The 25,822-nt window shown below is 43.8% G+C and overlaps 1 protein-coding gene across 6 annotated transcripts in view; it reads left to right on the top strand.

The window, feature by feature from the left end:
- Positions 1-25,822, top strand: part of GRIP2 (glutamate receptor interacting protein 2) — a 245,844-nt gene that overhangs the window by 217,026 nt on the left and 2,996 nt on the right. For 3 of the 6 annotated variants that reach the window (XM_075831827.1, XM_075831823.1, XM_075831828.1), the window contains exons 3-23: positions 1,052-1,187; positions 1,280-1,425; positions 2,410-2,496; positions 3,300-3,375; positions 7,135-7,280; positions 8,075-8,222; positions 9,754-9,923; positions 10,648-10,773; positions 11,142-11,300; positions 11,685-11,871; positions 14,164-14,309; positions 15,608-15,688; positions 16,826-16,889; positions 18,062-18,207; positions 18,558-18,702; positions 18,942-19,081; positions 19,813-19,992; positions 20,451-20,604; positions 23,583-23,703; positions 24,049-24,285; positions 25,042-25,188. In XM_075831827.1, coding sequence (XP_075687942.1) covers positions 1,052-1,187; positions 1,280-1,425; positions 2,410-2,496; positions 3,300-3,375; positions 7,135-7,280; positions 8,075-8,222; positions 9,754-9,923; positions 10,648-10,773; positions 11,142-11,300; positions 11,685-11,871; positions 14,164-14,309; positions 15,608-15,688; positions 16,826-16,889; positions 18,062-18,207; positions 18,558-18,702; positions 18,942-19,081; positions 19,813-19,992; positions 20,451-20,604; positions 23,583-23,703; positions 24,049-24,285; positions 25,042-25,188 — 2,942 coding nt within the window. The other 3 variants (XM_075831826.1, XM_075831825.1, XM_075831829.1) reach the window with 3 other exon arrangements.

Raw genomic sequence — 25,822 nt, 5'->3', positions numbered from 1 at the left:
GGGCAGCTGATAATTCGAGAAGCAGCAGGTGAGATTGATAGGACGAGGACTCCAGCCGAGCAGTCCGTCATCCACAAGCGATCAGATCAGGACCGTGTGCCAGCTTAACCCTTCCTGTGCCCTCTCTCTGCCACTTTTGCTAATGCAATTCCTATACGTGCCCGGCCAACTTGTCACCAGCTGCTTCCCAGCGTCTTTAATTGCTTTTTATTTTTGGGTCAATGAATATTTATATAATTTTAAGTGAAGAGTAAATGCTTTTAGGAAAAGTCTCCAATCGCCAATATACACTTTCCCTGTTCGGGTGCAAATATTCAATTAATTGTCTTCCTTTTTCTATTAAAAAGTTTATTCTGGGAAAGCTGGGTGATCGTGCATGTGGCCAGCACTACAGCCTCCCTAGAGACTGTCGGGTCACCCAGCTTTCCCATTGTCCTCGACAGCGCTAGTTAAGGCAAGAGCAGGAAATGTATACCTGCAATACTAGGCAAATTTACCATTCAGAAGTCTTGTAAAGCTGGGTATTAACGCCCGTGGGAGCTGTAATGTCAGCCATATTAGTTGACACATCTTTCTAAGACTTCTGAATGGTAAATTTGCCTAGTAGTGCAAGATTACATGTCCTGCGGTTTTCTTGATAGATAACTAGTTCTCTTCAGGACTATGGGAAAGCTGGGTGAACACACAACAGACTGTCAAACCCTGTGGGAGCTGTAATAAGGGGCGTATTGGTAGTCACCTAGCTTTGCCCAAAAAGAAATGGCTAAAAAGAATTATGAAGAACTTGCCAGGGGGGTGCCCTTTTAAATTGTTTGCTATAGACCCACCCGGGTGTGTGGCATTGACGGCTTAGGTTGCAGCTGGACTGACTCGATGACCCATCATTGTCCTTGCGAAGTACAACTCCCAGGGAAATATTCCATTACGGTGCATAAAACACTGCAAAATCTGATTGGCATACCCGCGGGCAGCTGTGCCAATGTTAGTAAATGTCCCCCTGTAAATGTGAAGGAGGGGGAAGATTTATCGTTGTCGTTACTTTTCTTCTCAGAGGAGTTCCGGGGAGTGACCATTGTGGAGCTGATTAAGAAAGAAGGCAGCACGCTGGGACTGACCATCTCAGGGGGCACGGACAAGGATGGCAAACCCAGAGTGTCCAACCTGAGGGCAGGAGGCTTGGCAGCCAGGTGAGCCCCCTGTACCGGTGACCTATGTGGGGTGTCTCGGAGTTGCAGTCGTTCTCGAAAGTTTCTCATCTATTATATTTATGTTTTTACAGAAGTGACCAGCTGAATATCGGAGATTATATAAAGGCCGTGAACGGCATTAATCTGACGAAACTGCGCCATGAAGAGATTATCAGCCTGCTCAAGAACGTGGGGGAGAGGGTGGTGCTGGAGGTGGAGTACGAGCTGCCCGCTGTCTGTAAGTGAAGGTGTTACTATGTGTGATGTACTAATATACGCCATCGTGTATCGCCTGCTGTCCATTATAATGGGATGAGAAGACGCCGAGGAGTTATATCAAAGCACGAGTGTTCGTGTTGGTCATGGAACTCTAAGGTAACTTCTAATGTCCTCAAATGGGGGTCCCGTGAGGGCAACCCACCCCTTTGTTCCACAGATCCCCCGACACCAGATAATCCGGCTACTGGAACCCTCTAGGCTACATTCAGACGAGCGTCGGCAACCTCGGACGTGAAAAACTGACGTTTTTCAGGTCCGAGTTGCACCCATTCGGGACGCGTTTTCACGGATCCCCCATAGACTATTCTATGGAGGGATGCGGGACACGCAGTCAAGTAGGACATGTCCTATTTTTTCACGGACCCTCCACACGCTCCGTTGAAATAATGGTCGTGTGAACGGCCCCATTGAAATACATGAGTCCGTAGGACGGCCGTTTGAACGCCTTTCCCATGGACGTGATACACGCTCGTCTGAATGAGCCTTAACAATGAGTTAATGTCGGGGCAGTCGGCACCTAAAATGGAATATTATGGGATGCCAATTAAAAATCGATAGGCAAATATGGTCACGCCGAATTCTTCAGAACAAAAGCCTCCCTCTTTGCAGCAGCTCTCCTTTCTGGCCAATACTGGGGGTCCCAAGAAAGCTCTCCCCTCTGTGATTTCCATATACACTTGTAGGGCACGTTTATAGGGCTTTTCCTTCCTTACTGTGTGATATGACAGGCTTAAAGCCTTGAGGCTGCACTACTGGGGGTTTCTGATGCTTGCAAGTCCCTGCAGTGTTATCATGGGGCCCGTCATTTGAATTGAAATCACCAAATGCACCAATATCACATACAACTGCCACCACTCAAGCCAGGGAGGATGTAGATATTGATGTGTATGGGGATTTGGAAGGTTCTCAGTGTATTTGGTCATCTTTTTTTTTTTCCCCCTAGCTCCTGATAACAATGCGGTCATCATCCCAAAGACTCTGGAGATCACCCTGTGCAAGGAAGGGAACAGCTTTGGGTTTGTTATGAGAGGTGAGCACAGCAGCGTCCAGTTTAAAAAGTCTTTACCCCCTAAATGTACCACCCCCACTTGTTAAAAAGTGTATTCAGCTTTATCGTAGCTTTTTTGCTTCTGTGCAAGCTGGGTGACAACCAATGTGAATGCCATCGCAGCTCCCAAAGGGTTCAATACCCAGCTTTCCCAGACTCCTGAAAACTGCTAGTTTTGCAGCAATACAAGCCAAGTCCCCATACTGCTATATAACAGGGCAGATTTTGCATTCAGGAGTCTTAGAAAGGTGGGTACCAAGCTGAGAGTCCATTACACTGATTATCTTCCAGCTTTCTCGGAAATTCAGTGCCAGGTCTACCCCACAAGAACATTGAACTGGTAACTGGTACTGCCCATATTATTCTCTTCTTCCTGTGTGCATTTCCTATAAATATTTCCATATTGACCCTGGATTAGAAAAACATGGCTGCCTTCTTCCAGGAACAGCGCCACAGCTGTCCATGGGTTGTGTCTGGTATTGCAGCTCAGCTCCATTGAAATAGTTAGAGCTGAGCTGTAATACCACACACAACCTGTAGACAGGTGTGGCGCTGTTCCTGGAAGACTTCTTGGACAAGTTTCTTGGACAATTCCTTTAATATTAAATTGTAGACAGACATTGAAAGCCAGGAAAAGAACTGAAAAAAAGTCTGAGTCTGCATGAACCCTAGCGACCACTTGGGGCAGCATAGGACGAGTGCCTGGCAACGTATAGATGCAGCTTGCAGTATTTTTACATAAAACACACTGAACAATGAGTAAGTTCCGCTACTTTGCTTTACAGGAGGGGCACAGGACGACTGGCACAAATCGAGGCCTTTGGTGATAACCTACGTGAGACCAGGGGGACCTGCAGACAGGTACGGATGGACCCCATAAAGCCATGAGAGAACATGTTCTGTGGCTGTATAATAAGCCCCGGCAGGATGTGAGAGCGCCCGGCACACAACGGGTTAATGCAGCGAGCATGACAGGAGGATCCGCAGGCTGGCACTTCCCATCCCCCGTATTACTTACAACAGGCTGGGAGCGGGAGGCATATTGCAAATGACTGTTAATGTCACTTTAATTCCACAGCAGACAGTTTGGGACGGCGGATGAGCGCCTCTTCTAATTCCTCCGTTAAATAAAAGTCCCGTCTTTTAGTAAAAGATTTACTCACATACGAAAGCAGCAGCAAGCTGGAAAGCCTAAAATACAACATAAATTAACATAATCCTATAATCTCAAAACTCTGATTCCCATATTACGGTCTCTTGTGAGGATGAAAGCTGAGCTGGTTATAACAATCAAAGGGTTAACAAAAAGTGACCGTAGCATATTTTATATTCCAATTGGGCAGCTGGTGGTGAGATGAGGCGGCCCTATGACTGAAAATTAAGACTAGTGATGTCATCATCATCGAGCCAGCAAGGGATGCTGGGAGAGTTCAGCTCTGAAGTCTGTGGAATTGTGAATGGAGCTCTGGAGTGTAGTACAGGATGTCATTTATTATGTCAATTAATTCTATATATAAACTGAAGTGCCCAAAACAGAATAATCATCACATAAAATATGCTACAGTACAGTCCCTTTTTTTTTTATTGTCCCCTCTTCATTAGTCGTTCTCCATCTACTGCCTTGCAAATTTCTTAATTGTCACAAAGTTCTAATTTTAAAAAATGTATCGAATTGACAAATTGTCAAGACCGATACAATGTAACAAACCTTCAGCTGTGAGAAGTATATGCTCTGTACCCAATTTCAGCCTCTGGAGGTAAACAAGAATGTTCATATTCGCTGACAGCAAGCAGTTGTATTGGAACGCAAAATATAATCGAATATTGTAGAACTTTTTGCTGTACAGATGTCCAGTTGTTTTTAGGAGGTGCACTAGTGTTGGGGGGGCTTCTGAATTACTACCAATGTCTAGACTGATGGTTTGCAACCTGTGGCTCTCCAGCTGTTTGTGAAACAACAATTCCCAGCATAATTACGGTATGCTGGGAGTTGTAGTTGGTGAATACTTGGTCATTTTAAAGCCGTCCTTACACCAGCAATCACGGTGTTCCTACTTCTTCCCTGCTCTAATGACCTTGACAAACCGATCGTTCATTCATTCAACCGCCCCGCTACCATCACAATGGTTTTGACGCAATAACCTTGTACAAAAGGCTGCCCGAATCCCTGCAGAATACATCCGTCTTAAAGTCTCTTGATTCTTAACATTAAATCAATGAGCAAAATTTCCATTAAGATATGCAGGTGCCCCGGCTGTGACAGACCTAAGCAGATTGTACTGATCAAAGTGAGACGCTGTCCGATATCCTGGATGAGTCAAAGCATTTGTCATTATAATTTGCTCATTTAAGCGCATGGAGATTTCATCCAGAAATATAACCGAGAGTAGTACATGGCTGCCGATGGCCACCTGGAGTGCATGCGAGGGTTAATCTCTAATCTGATGTCGCTTCAGCTATTTGAAGATTCTGCAGATGGACTTATCCAGGGGACTGTCAGGAATGAATTGGTTAAATCTGAATTTTTTTTGCAAATTTATCAGCACCAACACTATAACTAATACGACGTCTAAATCTTACTCTCCAACTAACTTGTTATAAGACTGTCCCCTATATACAAGAATATAACTACTATAATACTGCCCCCTATGTACAAGAATATAACTACTATAATACTGCTCCTATATACAAGAATATAACTACTATAATACTGCCCCCTATATACAGGAATATAACTACTATAATACTCTCCCCTATATACAGGAATATAACTACTATAATACTGCCTCCTATATACAAGAATATAACTACTATAATACTGCCTCTTATATACAAGAGTATAACTACTATAATACTGCCCCATATATACAAGAATATAACTACTATAATACTGCTCCCTATATACAAGAATATAACTACTATAATACTGCCTCTTATATACAAGAGTATAACTACTATAATACTGCCCCATATATACAAGAATATAACTACTATAATACTGCTCCCTATATACAGGAATATAACTACTATAATACTGCCTCCTATATACAAGAATATAACTACTATAATACTGCCTCTTATATACAAGAGTATAACTACTATAATACTGCCCCATATATACAAGAATATAACTACTATAATACTGCCAGTATATACAAGAATATAACTACTATAATACTGCACCCTATATACAAGAATATAACTACTATAATACTGTCCCTATATACAAGAATATATCTACTATAATACTGCCCCCTATATACAAGAATATAACTACTATAATACTGTCCCTATATACAAGAATATAACTACTATAATACTGCCCCTATATACAAGAATATAACTACTATAATACTGCCCCCTATATACAAGAATATAACTACTATAATACTGCCCCCTATATACAAGAATATAACTACTATAATACTGCCCCCTATATACAAGAATATAACTACTATAATACTGCCCCCTATATACAAGAATATAACTACTATAATACTGCTCCTATATACAAGAATATAACTACTATATTACTGCCCCTATATACAAGAATATAACTACTATAATACTGCCTCCTATATACAAGAATATAACTACTATAATACTGCTCCCTATATACAAGAATATAACTACTATAATACTGCCCCCTATATACAAGGATATAACTACTATAATACTGTCCCTATATACAAGAATATATCTACTATAATACTGCCCCCTATATACAAGAATATAACTACTATAATACTGTCCCTATATACAAGAATATAACTACTATAATACTGCTCCTATATACAAGAATATAACTACTATAATACTGCTCCCTATATACAAGAATATAACTACTATAATACTGCCCCCTATATACAAGAATATAACTACTATAATACTGTCCCTATATACAAGAATATAACTACTATAATACTGCTCCTATATACAAGAATATAACTACTATAATACTGCTCCCTATATACAAGAATATAACTACTATAATACTGCCCCCTATATACAAGAATATAACTACTATAATACTGCTCCTATATACAAGAATATAACTACTATAATACTGCTCCTATATACAAGAATATAACTACTATAATACTGCCCCCTATATACAAGAATATAACTACTATAATACTGCCCCCTATATACAAGAATATAACTACTATAATACTGCCCCTATATACAAGAATATAACTACTATAATACTGCCCCCTATATACAAGAATATAACTACTATAATACTGCCCCTATATACAAGAATATAACTACTATAATACTGCTCCTATATACAAGAATATAACTACTATAATACTGCCCCTATATACAAGAATATAACTACTATAATACTGCCCCCTGTATACAAGAATATAACTACTATAATACTGCTCCTATATACAAGAATATAACTACTATAATACTGCTCCTATATACAAGAATATAACTACTATAATACTGCCCCTATATACAAGAATATAACTACTATAATACTGCCCCCTGTATACAAGAATATAACTACTATAATACTGCTCCTATATACAAGAATATAACTATTATAGCACTGATTATTAATGGATTGCTCTTCTCCTGTATTCACATTTTCTGTTTTTTCTCTTTCAGGGAAGGAACTTTGAAAGTTGGGGACAGGATTTTGTGTGTGGACGGCATCGCTCTTCACAATGTTCCTCTCTGTGACGCTCTGAACATTCTCCGGCAGTGCAGTCAGGACGCAGTCTTCCAGATTGAATATGATGTGGCACTTATGGGTGCGCTTGTGTTTTATGGAATGGAAGTGCAATTAAAAATCCTTTGTCCCTTTTCTGATCCGTAGCTTCATGTTCACCTTTCTGGAGAGATGTAGAAGTGGCCTTGTAGGTGCTGTATAAACCTGTATGCAGTGAGCGCCCCCTAATGGTGGCTGCAGGCTGTGAGAATTTTATCATGTTATACTGTCTATGCAGGGGATTTGGAGCTCTGTATCAGAAAAGCAGATCTCCTAATGCTGTAAAGATATACGGTGTTAAAAAAAATAGTTTGTGCAGGATTTTGGAAGGTTTTATATAGCGGCGAGTTATTATAGATGCGCTTCGTGATTACATGTGGTTGTCCTCTCCTCGGTCGGCAGTGATTTCAGCCATGGCTGGTGTCTTTTATGCACGAGCTGAAGGAAGGGGCTGCTCATACTGCGGTGTCTGTGCCGGTCCTGGCAAGTTGTTCTCACTCCAGTAGGGACTGTAAGGCAGATTACTGATGCGTCTCGCTAGGACTCATTTAACAAGTTGGAACCCTCCGAGGCGCAGTCACCCCACTTATCATCTGATGCAGCAAATTAATTGATTGGACCAGATCCAACTTCCTCTCTGTGGATTTCACTGAAGAGCGAGTAACTCGTGGAGGACTGAACTGATGTTTATAGATTACACCACGACCTAGAATATAAACAAGAATGCAAGATAAACCTCTACCTATCTTATATACATTGCATGTTTGTAACGTTATGTATGCAGTGATACTCCGAGGGCTGAGACCTGTAGTGATACTCCTATTTCTCTCCTATCAGACACTGTGACTAACGCATCAGGACCTCTGCTAGTGGAAATAGCCAAGACCCCAGGATCCACGCTGGGCATATCTTTAAGCACTGGCACTCACCGGAACAAGCAAGTCATAATCATCGACAAAGTCAAGCCCGCCAGTGTAGTAGACCGGTGAGTATTTATAAGGAGAAATCATTAACGTTTCATGGTTGAATTAAATCTACCCAAAGAGTGGAGTCACTGTGTACATGCATTACGTTACTTATCCTGAGTTACATCCTGTACTATACTCCAGAGCTGCACTCACTATTCTGCTGGTGGAGTCACTGTGTACATACATTACATTACTTATCCTGTACTGATACTGAGTTACATCCTGTATTATACTCCAGAGCTGTACTCACTATTCTGCTGGTGGAGTCACTGAGGATCAGTACAGGATAAGTAAAGTAATGTATGTACAGAGTTATATGCTGTATTATACTCCAGAGCTGCACTCACTATTCTGCTGGTGGAGTCACTGTTTACATACATTACTTATCCTGTACTGATCCTGAGTTATATCCTGTATTATACTCCGGAGCTGCACTCACTATTCTGCTGGTGGAGTCACTGAGGATCAGTACAGGATAAGTAAAGTAATGTATGTACAGAGTTATATGCTGTATTATACTCCAGAGCTGCACTCACTATTCTGCTGGTGGAGTCACTGTTTACATACATTACTTATCCTGTACTGATCCTGAGTTATATCCTGTATTAAACTCCAGAGCTGCACTCACTATTCTGCTGGTGGAGTCACTGTGTACATACATTACATTACTTATCCTGTACTGATCCTGAGTTACATCCTGTATTATACTCCAGAGCTGCACTCACTATTCTGCTGGTGGAGTCACTGTGTACATACATTACATTACTTATCCTGTACTGATCCTGAGTTACATCCTGTATTATACTCCAGAGCTGCACTCACTATTCTGCTGCTGGAGTCACGGTGTACATACATTACTTATCCTGTACTGATCCTGAGTTACATCCTGTATTATACTCCAGAGCTGCACTCACTATTCTGCTGGTGGAGTCACTGTGTACATACATTACATTACTTATCCTGTACTGATCCTGAGTTACATTCTGTATTATACTCCAGAGCTGCACTCACTATTCTACTGGTGGAGTCACTGTGTACATACATTACATTACTTATCCTGTACTGATCCTGAGTTACATCCTGTATTATACTCCAGAGCTGCACTCACTATTCTGCTGGTGGAGTCACTGTGTACATACATTACTTATCCTGTACTGATCCTGAGTTACATCCTGTATTATACTCCAGAGCTGCACTCACTATTCTGCTGGTGGAGTCACTGTGTACATATATTACATTACTTATCCTGTACGGATTCTATACTCCAGATCTGCATTGTGGGTCTTATATGCTGCTCCATCTGAATGTTGAATTAGATGCCACCTCTGTACAGACTAAGGATTTGACAGAGGGTCCTTTCTATTACAATGTAGGATACCTTTTTTATTTTATGAGAGTCGCGGTACATAATGCTGCAGTAAGGTCTGCTCTATCTGCAGTAACAAGGCAGACAACATTTTATGGATTTGAGAATCCTGATGAAACGCAGACCATCTTCCTATGTGCATCTACGCACAGAATATGTGATTGCAGCCCCTTCTTTTGTAGGTGCGGAGCCCTTCACCCTGGTGACCACATCCTGTCCATAGATGGCACCAGTACGGAGCATTGCACTGTGATGGAGGCAACGCAGCTGCTTGCAAGCACCACAGAGAATGTGAAACTGGAGATCCTCCCAGCACATCACAGCCGACTCTCCCTGAGGCCTCCAGAGACTGGTCAGTCCATGAGCTTGCTGCATACAGAGTCTCGCCCCTGGGTATGTGTTGATGGGCCGGTGAAGGTCGGTGCCCGCTGCCTGCAGTCAGTCTGCAGAGGAAACAGCTCTTCTGGAATATCTCATCCATGAAGGGCTGTTGTCTGACAGGGCAAGGTTGGAGCAATGTAATGCAGTCATCTATAGGCTGGGATGGGATATATCCTATGACAATGTAGCTGCCGTCGCCTGTATACAGCTCCAACATTCACAGGGTGGAATTTCTGCCAATAATTCCAATAAGAAATATAATTTACCATATGCGGGATGGTTCTTGCCTGGTTGGTTATTTAAGGCCTGATCTGCCCTTGTTGTCCATCTGACTCCTCGACATTAAACTATTAAGCTGGCTACATTGGCATGTTATTTCTTTGGAGCGAGGAGATAAGTGGCTGCCACATACCTGTGTTGCCGCTTATCCAAGGAAAATAATAGGCTCGGACTCTTTGACATCATATGAGTCCAATCCCTGTTTAACTATGACAGGGGATTCTTGGGGATGTCTAGCTGCCCCTATTGTAATAAGAATTTAGATGGTTCCCAGAAAGCTCAGCTTTAGATGTGATTGGAGTAATATCTGTGCTTTCAGGGCATTTACACTGGCAATAATATCTCCTGGTTTATTGAATATTATGACTTATTGTTACTGTATTGCACATTCTGTTGTCTCCTTTTTATCCTTCCAGTTAAAGTGCAAAAAAGTGAACACCACCACTGCTGGGACCCCTGCATCAACTACTGTCACACTCACCACCCAGGGCACTGCAAGACTCCTACCTGGAACCCAAGCTCAAATCAAGACTACTGTAAATGTATGTATAATGTGCGCTGCCCATCTCAAGACACCGCACTGTGTCATGATAGTAGCAGAGCAGCATTCTAAATTCAGCTGGTTGTTATTGGAAACAGTCAGCAAGCTTGTCGACAGACAGATTAGCTGAACTCCTATAATGCAGGGGTCAGTTACTTGTTTTCTACATTCGATTACTGGAGTGTGTCTGGTGTAATGATGACACGTCCTAGAACAGAAATCGCCATTAAAAGCTTTGTGCAGACACTGAACAAGCAGGGAATGCTGGGAAATGTTAGCTCTGAAGCTTGCAGAATTGTGAAAAAAAAAAAAAAAATCCCATTTAATAAAAGCTTTTAATGTAATGTATCCATTCCTTATCGTTTTCAGCTTTGGTCGCCACCAACTTTTCTTCCTCTTCCTCAGCCGGAACCCCAGGGTTTAGTAGCAGCCAAAATTCCAACACCCTCCCACGCTCTGCGCATCAAATGAGCCCGAGGACCACCATGACCCGCCGGCGGCAGCGAAGGAAGGACCATAAAAGCTCAAGTAAGGGGTCTTCTCAATCCGCGAATACACTGCAGTCCTGACCGCTACTGCATCTCATAAAGGGACAGCATCCAAAAGTCCAATTAATTCAAAGTCGGTGCTTCTGCCGTCCTTAGAATAATTTAGGTGCTGCTTGATGTGTGAATGGAGGGGTCTAGAGGCTGTCGCGATGTAATTCAAACATTGCGCCAATCCCTCTGCTCCCTCCATTCACCGGATACAGGTCCCTATCCAAAGTAAAGGACCTATCTCTATCCCTGCCTTCATCCTCGTACCCTGCAGCCCATAGAATATACAGGTGGCATTCATAGGCACTCAAGTATGAATGATGGTATACATAGGTGGCCACTGTGTCAGGTCATTCCTCATCTCCTGTCTCCGCAGTATCCCTGGCTTCCAGCACTGTGGGTCCTGGCGGGCAGATCATACATACAGAAATCACAGAGATTGTCCTACGTGGAGACCCTTTAAATGGCTTTGGCATTCAGCTGCAAGGAGGAATATTTGCCACAGAGACCCTTTCTTCTCCTCCGCTTATCCGATTCATTGAGCCGGACAGCCCCGCTGAGAGGTGAGATGTTCTGTAGCTTTCAACTGCGCTCATTGTCGCCCCCTGCTGAGCTGTATATGACCAGCAGGGTCCAAAGGAGTGGGGGAAGGGAAGTGACAACAGCTCTGAGCACATTTCTGCCTTACAAAGGTGGTTGTCACCCTTCAAGCCCATTCATCCTCCTGTAGACTTGTATGACTTGGAGTCCTCCGTAGCCATGATGGGTCGAGTATATGACCTGAGCTCATTTTAGATCAGCTGGAAGTTCCTCTTCATTGTATATCAAAGTTATGGGAATTCTAAGTTAAGACCCAACACGCTTCACTTTAATTAATCCAGCAGAATTTAATTAAAAAGCAATTAAATGAACGAGAGATGAAAAATCTGATGAAGCTTCTTGAGAAGTCGTGGCCCCCTTTGTTTCCGAACTGCACATAGACCCCCCCCCCCCCCCCCCCCCCAATGCTACCATATTCTTACATTTCATAAGATTTTATTTTTGGGTGACTTCCCCTTTAAGACTTACAGGGGTGGGTCTGTGACAACCTCCTGGAAGGTGACCGAAGTAGCGACCAATAATACATGAAATTATATAACTGGAGCTTCTTATCAATGGGTGGTCGAAATCTAAAATGGCCTGATGGGTAAACCAGAGATAACTGGATGAGTCATATGGACATGATATATTTGGATGGAGTTCCCCTTTAATTCCACTTCACCTATTGAGGTTCAGGCTTCAGCAGTCAGTTCGGACTCGGGGACTTTGTCAGAATGACATATTTTGCGCAGCACGTGTAAAATGGAAGGCGGCCATGTTTGCTGGGCGCTTACCCGCACGGACGGGAGATCTATAGCTCCGCTCTCCCAGGATTCTACTCCGAGAGCTAATTGACTGCAAATGTTAATTAGCTTCTGTATCGACACCCAGGAACGATTCTATTTTTCCTCGCAGTCCTCCCCCCCCCGTCATCTGTTCCTGTGTCTGGTCGCATTGCTTCCAGATAACTAAATTACAGAGATTGTTGCTGCTCCGTCCTTGGTAAACGGGTCAGGGCAGGGCCCCAGGGGCGCACACACCATACAGTATCCCTGTGGAGGGTGACCCTTGTTATAATGAACTCCTCTGGTCCACAGTCATCTCTCACAGACGTTCCTGCTCCCCACCCCCTCCTCTTACACCTGCTGGCCTCCAATATGTCCTCCCCGTCCGAAAAATTCATCTGATTGCACCTTGAAAATGGGAATAATATATATAGAATTCTTTAAAATAACTACCAAAGTATCAGGTATAGAATCTGTAAATGGGTCCATCAACTAAGGGGGGCTCGTCTTCACCCAGACGTGAGGAATTGCTAACTATGAATGACGGAAAGCGAGAATATAAAATAAATAAATGCAGATCAAGGAAATTCCATGTTCTCCATTCCAAGTTTTGCTATGGGGCCCCCATGGTTACTTGTCACACCTTTTGGTTATGAGCCCGGCTGGGGACTTGTGATAGTGATTACACTTGTATACAGCGCTGCGGAATATGTTGGAGCTATAAGCAATAGGAAATACATATTAATTGGCTCATGTGCCTGCCGCCTTACAAAAATGTAATCTATTATAACCAGCTACATTCAAGATAATGCAGTACCATCTGCTGGCCATCTAGTGTTACTGCATTTTTATGCTTGCGTTATGACAGTACTGCAGTGCCATCTGGTGGCCATCTAGTGTTACTGCATGTTTATGCTTGTGTTATGACAGTACTGCAGTGCCATCTGGTGGCCATCTAGTGTTACTGCATGTTTATGCTTGTGTTATGACAGTACTGCAGTGCCATCTGGTGGCCATCTAGTATTACGGCATGTTTTTGCTTGTGTTATGACAGTACTGCAGTGCCATCTGGTGGCCGTTCTGTGATTCTTCATGCAGTATATAGCTGGGTGTAGGTATTCAAGCAAAGGCCGCCAGTTCACAGATGATTGAGTCCTGCAGGAAAATCTCAGACTTGAAGTTAGTCATGGTGCCGATATAAACAGTGATCATTCCTCATCAGCCAGCGTGCCCAAAAACTGCCAGAAACAACCCCAACAAGTGATTATATAAATAGTACCGCAGGCTTTACTGCCTGTGTGTAGCTTAAATGGGTTTACCAATCAGTCAGACATTGATGGCATATCCTGTCAATGGGCCATCAATTTGATATTTCAATCCCAGACCAGATCCGCTACAATGTAACCTGGCCATAGCGCAGCACAAACGGCGTGAATGCGTCCTAATTCTTAACACTGAACTTCTGTATTGTAATGATTCCCATATCCCCAGGTGCGGCCTCCTGCAGGTGGGGGACAGACTGCTGTCTATTAACGGTATATTAACAGAGGACGGGACTCTGGAGGAAGCCAATCAGCTCCTGCGGGATGCGGCGCTGACCAATAAAGTCGTCCTGGAAATTGAATATGATGTGGCTGGTGAGTTATGAGAGATTTTGGCTCCACGTCTCCACTCCCCCCGCAGTGCGCAGCAGACCTCTCAATATAATCTGCAAACAGCCAGAAAAGCTGAGCTTCCCCGAGGATGTAACAGACTGAGTGTGGGTTTGTGTGCACACATTTACTGGTACCGTCTGCGTCTATTATCGCCCCAGATTTCACACAGAACAAAAACAACACCAACGAATGTTGCAGGAGAAACGTTTCCGTCATCACAGAACTTTAAAGGAACACTCCACCTATGTTCTGTATTCTCCCTAATGCAGGGCCTGAGTGGGCGGGGCATGACACAGGAATTCTATCTCACGTTCCGCCCACGCAGGCGCCGCACTAGGCATAATGCAGAGTATTCATTTTTTGTTGCAGTTTTCCTTTAAAGATAAAGTGTTTCCTGATCCTGTTCTGTATTATATATCCCAGCATGCCCTGTGTGATCCTTGGTGACTATACACGCAGCCGCCATTAGAGCTTCCATCCATTGCTGAATGATAAATCTGAATTCATCACCTGTTGTATAAATACGTAGAGCTGCCATTCAGGGCTTTAGGAAAGCTGGGTGACTCACCTGCCATATTAGCGGTCGTCCAGCTTTCCCAACTTACAGGCCGACTCACGACTCAATGGGAAACTTTTTTGGTTTTCCAGGGAGATGATCTCTAATGGAGTTTTTGTAAATGAAGCTTAATCAGGTGTATAATGAAAAGTTCTGCAACTTTGTTTCAGTGGTTCAGTTTTCCAGACTTCTGTTTGTCAGTAAATTGACTATTTTTAACATCCACAGCTAAAAAACCTGTACAGACCCCAAATGTCTCACAGCTGAGAGTTTGTTACAGTTGTATCCAGTCTAGGCAATTCTCTGTGACTCCACACTGATACGTTTTACCTGCGCTGATACATTGTAACAAACTATCGGGACAGGAGAGAGATTTGTGCTGATGTGTTTACCTCACAGAGGATTGTCTAGACTGGATACAATTGTCACAAACACTACTCTACAGGTTTTTAACCCCCTGAATGTAAATGAGATTACTCCCATTCACTGATAGCAAGCAGAGATCTTGAAATGGTGAGGAATTGAAACACAAAGTGTATACGTATTAGAAAGTTGCAGAAAGTATTCTAGGGATTGTTCATTATACACTGATGGTGAGAAACCGCTCCGCCATCACGTCTTCTATGTTAATATTTGACAGATTTCCGCGTTGTCGTGAACGGCGCCGACTGTTTTGACCTCGATGTTTCCGTTACTGATTCATCCTTTTTCTGGTTTCTCCAAGAGTCTGTGGTTCCGAGCAGTGGTACGTTCCATGTTAAGCTGCCAAAAAAGAGAGGCGTGGAGCTGGGCATTACCATCAGCTGTGAGTACGAGGGGGAAATAATCACCATCTCCACCATTGGTAATACTTCGGAGGCAATTTTTTTATTTTTTCCGCCCCTATTTGTTTGTAAATGTAATGTCGTGACGTGTATTGACTTGCCAGGAGCGTTATTTTTTGTGTAGCTGCTCCAATCCGGGCCTCCGTGGGGGTCACATGATCTCCATTCTGACCACCCAATCCTAAATCGCCAGATTTCTTCTTTACTGTCTCCATGTCCTACTGTCCGGGATCCAGGAAGCTGAGATATGTGGAGATGTTTGCATATTTTGAAAAATCCCATAATGGGCCTTATACAGTGTAACGTCACCCTCTAGGGCAGCGCGTGACTTTGGGGGACATCTCGGAGCGCTCCTGACTCCGTGTAATGAATGACCTGACCCCTGATAATCCCTTCATATTTCTCCAGAACCCAATGACCAAACTAAGAAACGATCAATAAAGACCTCATGGCTATAGGAAATCCTTATGTATCATGTGAGTGGTTCGCTGCCCCTCCCCCCACCCGCTGCCATTTTCCTCTGTAGCTTTGGGCGTGAAGAATAAAAGCAATGAGAGATCCTATAATCCGGAGGTTTATATCCCCACAGCTGCCGTCATGTGTCACCGGGAGCGTCCACCGCCGCCTCCCGTCACGTCTCCCCCTCGTTTATCATCTCCAAAACGGAGGCTCCAACGGAGACGACACTGAATTAATGAGACGTTTATTATCCGTACGGAATCGATCGATCTCTTGTGTTTTTCTCGCTGCTCTTCCTGTCCCTGCGGAAGGAGAAGTCCGGTGATTTATTATCTCTGCTTCCCATGACTTCTATCCCTGGCCATCCAGGACCAGTGTCTGGAATAGCAATGTGCCAGCTAGCTGCATGCAAAGCCCGGTATGTGAGAATATAGGGACAAGTCATCCCAGCTACTGTCCTGTCTACCTGCTGACGAGGACACTCGGACTATAGAGGCCGACCGTGCGACTGTTCTGTGGCCTCCTCTGACCTCTGTCACTTTTCGATGGTCCAGTTTGACTCTTCCGTGGCCACCGGTGTCCTGGAATTCTGTGCATCAGAACGGATGGTGCAAAGATTATTGTTATTAATTGTCATTTCTATTCTGTCTTGTCAACAGCCAGCAGAAAACCATGCGAACCTTTAATTATATCGGACATCAAGAAGGGCAGCGTTGCACACAGGTGGGGGTCGTGGCGGCAAAGTTTAGATTATATTAATGGAAGCTAAACTCATCATAAATCTTTCCCCTGACCTGATAGTCTGTTACAATGTATCAGGGCAGGTAACATTTATCAGCCTGGAGTCCAGGCTGTTTAGCTCACAGAAGATTATCTAGACTGGATACAATTGTAGCAAACCCTCAGCTGTGAAAAGTATTAGGTCTGTAAAGGTTTGGATGTAAACAAGAAAATCCCCATTCACTGACCGAAATCAGAGATCTTGGAAATGGTGAAGAATTGAAACACAAAGAATATTCAGATCATTAGAGGTTTTCCCCATAATCAATATTTATCACCTATACACAGGATAGGTGATTAATGTCTGATCGGTGGGGGTCCGACTGCTGGGACCTCCACCGATTTATGAGAATGCTCTTACCCGGCCGTTCCTGGGAGCCCCATATGAATAGAGCAGCACCGCACATGCTCGGCCACCGCTCCATTCATTTCTATGGGGCTGCCGAAGATGGAAATTTAAGCTCGTGATCAATGGGGGTCCCATCAGTCGGACCTCCACCGATTAGATATTTATCAGCTATATTGTGGATGGGTGATAAATATAGACTATGGGAGAACCCCTTTAAAGGGGTTTTCCACGATCGGACAACTGATGACCTATCCAATGGATAGGTCATCCGTATACGATCGGTGCGGATCCGACACCCAGACCCCACACTCATCAGCTGGCGCCGGATGCTGTGAACGGTATTCTGTAGTTGGAGCCAGAAACCGATGACTCCGACCACTGCATAGCGACAATGCTCCAGAACTGCAGCTGCGCTCTTATTCACTTGAATACAGTACTGCAGCTCGGCTGCTATTCCGTGACTGGAGCCATCTGTTTCCGGCATGGACGTCCGGTGCCCGGAGGCAGCCGGAGCAGCTGATCGGTGCGGAGTCCAGGTGTCTGACCCGCACCGATCATATACTGATGACCTGTCCGGTGGATCGGTCATCAGTTGTCTGATTGTGGAAAACCCCTTTAAGCTTCAGGAACATAAAACCTAGAAATCGCCTTGAACCCGTTAGTCGCCATTGACCTCAGTAGGTTATAATGTATAATATAGGACGGAATCTAGGATGTTCTCATATGATACATTACCCTGTGTGTCTATTGTGGCTTCTCACGGCAGAACTGGCACCTTAGAGCCCGGTGACAAGCTGTTAGCAATAGATAACATCCGTCTTGACAACTGTTCAATGGAAGATGCTGTGCAGATTCTGCGCCAATGCGAGGAGCTCGTCAAACTGAAGATTCGAAAGGATGAAGACAATTCAGGTACAATGTAATCTCTTAATGCTGCAACTTATCAGAGGCGATAACTGTCCCTTCTCCCAAACTAAATTCCAATAAATACATTTAGACAAACTGCACTAACAGCTGTTGGCCACCAGGTGTCGTAGGGAGCACCATTGTATAATGTAATTTGTAGATTACATTGGAAAGGATTCATATATACTATAATTCTCTATGCAGCGTATACTGCGGATTAGCACTTTTTTCAGCATTTATAACTGAATCAATATATAGATTTTTTTTTTTTTTTTTTAATGAGATGTTAATTTAAGCACAATCACTGCCTGAAATGTATGAGCTGACATGTATTTATATTCTCACTTGCTTTGCAGATGAGCAGGAAACGACAGGTGCTATCATATACACAGTGGAGCTGAAGAGATACGGCGGGCCATTGGGTATTACGATATCGGGGACTGAAGAACCCTTTGATCCCATTGTTATATCCGGCCTGACAAAAAGAGGCCTGGCTGAAAGGTGGGTTATGGTGGAGACCACAATGTTTGGGGTGTCGAAGGCAAAAAGGAGTAAAAAAAACATATATTTTAAAATAGCCTGCAATACCACCCATGACCACCAGAGGTGGCAAACAAACCTAACACTATTTATACGTTTATAGGGGGCAGTGTCTGTCTGAGAAGAGTTGCTGTGTTGACGCTGATATTTTTGCTGGTATCTTTGCAGCGCCATCACTGCTTTTCCTGGTTTTGTTGCAGAACTGGAGCGATTCATATAGGAGATCGGATCTTGGCTATTAACAACATGAGTCTAAAGGGAAAACCGTTGAGTGAGGCCATTCACTTGCTGCAGATGGCTGGAGAGACCGTGACCCTCAAGATAAAGAAGCAAGCAGAGCGTGAGTGGGCTCCTCTGCGAGGGGAGACTATAAGGGTAGCAGGCAGTATAGCCGCTATAGGGGCCCAACTCCACTGTTACAGGAGCCACAGAAGACATCGGGGGAAGAGTGTGCAGCAGAAGGGGAGAAGAAATGGATAAACCAAAGGAAACGGAGAATAAGACATGAAGGACCGAGGCCGTAATAATAACCTTTGCTGAATTTGGCTTTATACCCTTGGCTCTTGTAAAGAATATATAATAAGACCAGAAGGGTGAATATATTATTTAGGTGTTGGGCATGTAGATAAATTACAGGTCAGCTTCAATATTTCCTATTTATGTATCTCACTGGTCAGCTTTGCTGTGTAGATTGGGACAAGATGAGCAGAGTCATCTCATTGTCATTAGAGGGTAGGTAGGTAAGGATCGCTCTATTGTACTGCTGGAAGACTATAGTGCCAGGATAGTAACACTTTATACACCGATAAGGCTCTGCATGCATCTTCCCTGTCACTCTCTGGGAGAGGGGCTGCACTCCGTTACTTCCTGGAGGCATTTCTCTGTCAATTGACTCCCAATCTTTGCAACTGCCATAAAGCACACACACCCTGCTGCTAAAAAAAAACAAACAAAAAAAAAAACATTTTTTAAATCATTTAAAAAAAGATCAAACACATTATTTTCCGTAGACTGAACTCTTCTTGATGAATACATGAGACTTTATCTTTAAATTTGGCTTTGGTTTTCCAGGGACACATTCTCAGAAGCTCTCGGATGGTGTCAATGAAGGGAGTGACCCTGAAGACGACCTCACCGACTCTCAGAAGACCAGCAAGTTATCCGAGATCTACTCTACCACCGTCCCCAGCGTGGACAGCGCCCTGGAATCTTGGGACGGGTCTGGTATTGATACTGGATATGGAAGTCAGGGTAAGCGGAGCCCTCTCCATATGTCTTATTAGGGCATATGAACATTATAGAGGAGGGTCCCTCACTTGTGCCCCAAGAATTTCTAAACTTCCACTGGCCCAATCATCACTTACCCCTGCACCATCCCAAATCGCACATCTCTATGAACAAGAGCCCCCCCTGCTGGGGGAATCCATACATAAGTTACATATTTTGTAAGTAATATGGGGATACGTATCGTGGCCATGGGGTCCCAACTCAAAAAGAGCCGCCCTGCCCATTTCTGTTTCAAAGCACCTCATTCGCCAACTTGGTATATGAGGACCACGTTCTTACCCCTTGAATGGGTGATGAAACCAGAACTAGACCCCCTTCCTGGGCCCCATGACAACCACAGAGTCTGCCCCTATGACAGTAATCCACGGCTGGCATGCTGATACCCGGGCTCCTGACTGATCTTGTCCGCTTGCTTCCTCCAGGTAACTACATGCACCAGGCTGTGGGAATCTCATTACATCCTCACGAGTGGAGAACGAGCCGGCAGAAGACGAACACTCCACCAGTAGAGCACAGGAAGAGTTACCCCTTCCTGGACGGGAGTTTCAATGAGGAAGAGTGGGAGAAGCCGGCTCGGTACGTGGCTGGAGAGGAGTAGGGGGACATTAACCCTCAGATTGCCGCTGATACGTCCTGACAATGATTACCTATATGGTCACCTAGTCCGGACATTCAGCCGTTCCCACGTACAGATGCCGGCGACAACCACTGATGATAGCAACTTATATTGTCCATAGGAGTTGTCACCCGGCTTTCCACAGACCCTGAATAGCACTGTTATTCAGAGGTACATTCTCCCTGAACCCTCTTACTGCTCTTCCTGTCACCGTAGTTCTGTATCTCCGGCATTCTGTGAGGCTGGGTTCATACGACCTATTTTCAGACGTAAACGAGGCGTATTATGCCTCGTTTTACGTCTGAAAATACGGCTCCAATACGTCGGCAAACATCTGCCCATTCATTTGAATGGGTTTGCCGACGTACTGTGCAGACGACCTGTCATTTACGCGTCGTCGTTTGACAGCTGTCAAAGGACGACGCGTAAAAATACAGCCTCGTCAAAAGAAGTGCAGGACACTTATATACATTATATGCAGGACACTTATATACATTATATGCAGGACACTTCTATACATTATATGCGGGACACTTATATACATTATATGCGGGACACTTATATACATTATATGCAGGACACTTATATACATTATATGCGGGACACTTATATACATTATATGCAGGACACTTATATACATTATATGCGGGACACTTATATACATTATATGCGGGACACTTCTATACATTATATGCAGGACACTTATATACATTACATGCGGGACACTTATATACATTATATGCGGGACACTTATATACATTACATGCGGGACACTTATATACATTACATGCGGGACACTTATATACATTATATGCGGGACACTTATATACATTATATGCGGGACACTTATATACATTATATGCGGGACACTTATATACATTATATGCGGGACACTTATATACATTATATGCGGGACACTTATATACATTACATGCGGGACACTTATATACATTACATGCGGGACACTTATATACATTACATGCGGGACACTTATATACATTACATGCGGGACACTTATATACATTATATGCAGGACACTTATATACATTATATGCGGGACACTTATATACATTACATGCGGGACACTTCTATACATTATATGCAGGACACTTATATACATTATATGCGGGACACTTATATACATTATATGCAGGACACTTCTATACATTATATGCAGGACACTTCTATATATTATATGCAGGACACTTATATACATTATATGCAGGACACTTATATACATTATATGCAGGACACTTATATACATTACATGCGGGACACTTATATACATTACATGCGGGACACTTATATACATTACATGCGGGACACTTATATACATTATATGCGGGACACTTATATACATTATATGCAGGACACTTATATACATTATATGCAGGACACTTCTTTGGAAGTTTTTGGAGCCGTTTTCTGATAGACTCCAATGAAAACAGCTCCAAAAACGGACGTAGAAAACGCAGCGAAAAACGCGAGTTGCTCAAAAAACGTCTGAAAATCAGGGGCTGTTTTCCCTTGAAAACAGCTCCGTATTTTCAGATGTTTTTGGTCACTACGTGTGCACATACCCTAAGGGACCTGAAGCAAAGTTCATCCTGAACTTGCTGGTTCATCCACAGAAGAGCTGCAGAGTGAGAAGACGCAGGAAGAATTCCACAAGACTAGACCAGGTTTATGGGGGGCATTTAATCTGAACATAAAGAAAGTTGGAATAAGATGCGCCTAATATATTAATAAATTAGCCGCATCTCTGGCCGTGCGTGCGCTAGAAAGTGAAATCTACGATAGTCCAGAGCTGGCGTAGAGTTGCGCATAATTTTTGCGCCATTTGTGAGGCTGCGAGTAGTCCAACCCCTTCTAAGCTCCACCTATTCTATAGAAAAGTGTCGCGGCAGTCGAAACGGCACAAAAGTTGCAATTTTTATTGCAAATTGCGACTTTTGTAACGCTTGCGACTTTTTAGCTGGGGTTTTTTTAGTTTACGTAAAGAAAACGTAATCGTTGTAGAACGACAGATCTGCAACTTTCTAATAGACTTTGTTACAGTTCCTCCCAATTTTCAAGATCTCCGCATGCTGTCAGTGAATAGGAACATTCTTCTTTACATCCAGAGGCGGTACAATTGTATCCAGTCTAAGCAATCCTCTGTGAGCTAAACACCTCAGCGGCACAAACCCCTCTCCTGTCCTGATCGGCTGATACGTTGTAACAGTCTCGAGTCCAGACAGTCTAACTCACAGAGAATGGTCTAGACTGGATACAATTGTAGCAGATACCCAGCTAGGAGAAGCATCAGGTCTGTGTCGAGAAAGGTGTTCTAATTCACTGACAACAAGCAGAAATCTTGAAATGGGTGAGGAATTGATACATAAGGTCTGATAGAAAGTTGCAGAACCTTAATTTACATAAAACTGAGAGTGACAAAAATCGGAATTTAGGGTCACACTAACCTCCCCTCCCCCCATTCACCATCATGGCTACCCCCGTTATACGTGGTTGTACTCTGTTTGATGCTGGAGGTTCTTCTCCTGTCATTTCTCACCTCGTCTCTGTTCTCCTCTCTGTGTTTTCTCTCTTCCCAGGTGTTCTATGTCTCAGCTCTGAACCCATCATCCCTCCTCCTGTGTACTAACCGCTCATGGGGCCTCCTGTTTTGCTATTTTTGTTCCCCCCCCCCCATATTGTCCCGTTCCATTGTCTCCACTTGTCTGTCTTCCCCTGCATGTCCCCCCATCTCCCCCGCAGCTTGCTGCCTCGTCTCCTCTTTTCTGGAGAATGACCTGGCGAGCGCGTTGCGTTGTCTGGGACGCGTGCGGCCTCGCATTTTGCAGTCATGATTTGTACAGTTGTATCAGAAGACCTGAGAGTAGGAGCCACAATGTGCTCGGAAGATGCTCCTGAGGACTCATCATGTTTGGTTCAACAGATACCCCAGCCAGCCCAATGGCCTGGAGACCGAGCATGATGATAGTTTCTGGAGGGTCTTTGGAGAAGCTTTGGAAGATCTTGAAACGTGTGGACAGTCGGAACTCCTCAGGGAGATTGAGGTAATTACTGTGGTTGAATTTCTAATAGAAATCACTCAATTCAAGCTGCATTCACAATTCCGCTGCCTTCCTGTTAGCTCTCAGGCTACAGGATGTCACATCTCACTGCTGGTTGTGTCTGCATAGGGGATATTCTGCTATGCTGCATTATAGGAGATGTAGTGTCTGCACCAGGTGTGTGTGTGCGCGTGCCGCCAGAATTTTGAGTGCAGATCTGGATGTGACTGGAGTATAAGAAATAAATATTTTGCTTTAAGTATCCAGAAATATATAAGTTTGGGTAAGTTTCAGTGCTGCAGTTGTGAATGATTTTTACAGATTCTCTTCCCTTTGGGGGTCACCCAGTGTTTTGCGCCCCCTACACAGGCTTCCATCATGACCGGCAGCGTGCAGAGTATCGGGCTTGATGGCAGCAAACTGCTCCTAGAAAACTCCAATCAAAGTAGTCGCTTCATGCATCGGAAAGGAGGTTCCCACCACTCTAAAAATAGCCCCAAAAAAGAGAACAAACTCAACCAGGACGCCAAAATCCTGAAAGACGATGGTCAAGAAATGTCCGCCGCTGCTGCAGAACTGCTGAAGGTGACTCTGCTGCGCTGCGTGGATGGATATGTTATCGCTTCATGAATAATCATATCATTCTGCTGCGTCTGGGGATTCCATGAGCATTACAGGCACCAATAATGGACCAAACCGTGGTGGATGCCAGACATCCAAATGGTGGGGTCCGTGGTTAAAATAACTCAATAATCCCACTCCCCTCTAGTCTTATCTGGACAGCAAGCAGAGATCTGGGCTGCTGTACGCGGGATCCTTGCAGTGCGGTTTAGCCGTGGTCGTACGTGACCAGGGAGTGGACCGGTTATGCCATGCAGAGCCACTATTCTGTTTGGTCATTAAAGACCCTTACCAGTGACTACCTGCCAGTCCTGGGGGCACAGGGACATCTTAGTAGCTTTCCAGTTTGAGGACTCTGCATAAAGCAACCCATATCTCAGCTTCTTGGACCAATATAAGGCAGCATAGATGACCTTGTACCCCCAATATTTTTCCAGCAAGCGGGTCATAGATACGCCACAGGTGCCCTGTATTCTGTCTTTGCCATGTGACTACACTGCCCACTTGCTGATACAGACCATTGGCTACGGGTCGAGCGCAACATAACCCTCTTCCCGGTCCATATGACGACAATGCCAAAGGTGATGAAAGTTCTGGGAGCCAGAACTTCATATTATACATGAGAATCCTGCAGTAAATGTCGAGGACGCTCGATTCCCAGGATTCTGTACGATTTGGATTCTCCGCATATGAAACGTACCTGTATGTCTGCCTCTGCAGGTGACCGTGATGAAGGACCTGGACACAGACGACTTTGGGTTCAGTGTCTCAGACGGCGTTCTGGAGAAAGGGGTTTACGTCAATATGATCCGTCCTGGGGGTCCGGGAGACAGGAGCGGTCTTCAGCCTTACGACAGGATCCTGCAGGTGAATATTAGAACCTATGGACAGGGGTGGTCTTCATAAGGTTCGGTCTCGCTAACGTTTGTTACAAGCCATTTAATAACTTGTGAGTTGCTCCTTAACAGGCTACATACTGTCACCAAAAAAAACGAAACCGTCAATACTGACAACGGTTGTAGTCTGTTGCTAGGGAGCAACTTACAAAATGTTAAATAGATTTTACAATCTTCTCTAAATAGTCTTCTCTATTTATTCCTTGTCTAATGCCTTAGAAATTATGTAATGAAGAGTTCTGCAAATTTCTGATTTCACTTTTTTAATTTGCCACCATTTTTTAAGATCTATGATTGCTGTCAGTGAATGGGAAGATTTTTTTTGTTTACATCTAGAGGTTGGAAACCTGTCCTGCTCAACTAACACCAGGGACACTTGTTAAAATGTATTAGTGTTTTGTCTTCTAACGAGTCGGGCACCTGTGTCTGCCTCTGGATGTAAACTAAAATTCTTCTATTCATTGACAGCAAGAATTGAAAACAGAAATTCGATTCAAAAGTTGTAGAATGTTTCATTATACAATGATTAAAGGGTTTCCCCCCACCATTAATGTAAAAACATAAATGTTTGATAACTAGAACAGGGGTACCCAGTACCGGATTCC

This window comes from Rhinoderma darwinii, chromosome 7 (genome assembly GCF_050947455.1).
Source record: "Rhinoderma darwinii isolate aRhiDar2 chromosome 7, aRhiDar2.hap1, whole genome shotgun sequence".
In the NCBI taxonomy this organism is placed as follows: domain Eukaryota; kingdom Metazoa; phylum Chordata; class Amphibia; order Anura; family Rhinodermatidae; genus Rhinoderma; species Rhinoderma darwinii.
The sequence above is the reverse complement of the archived record's forward strand: the minus strand, read 5'-3'. Positions and strand labels throughout refer to the sequence as shown.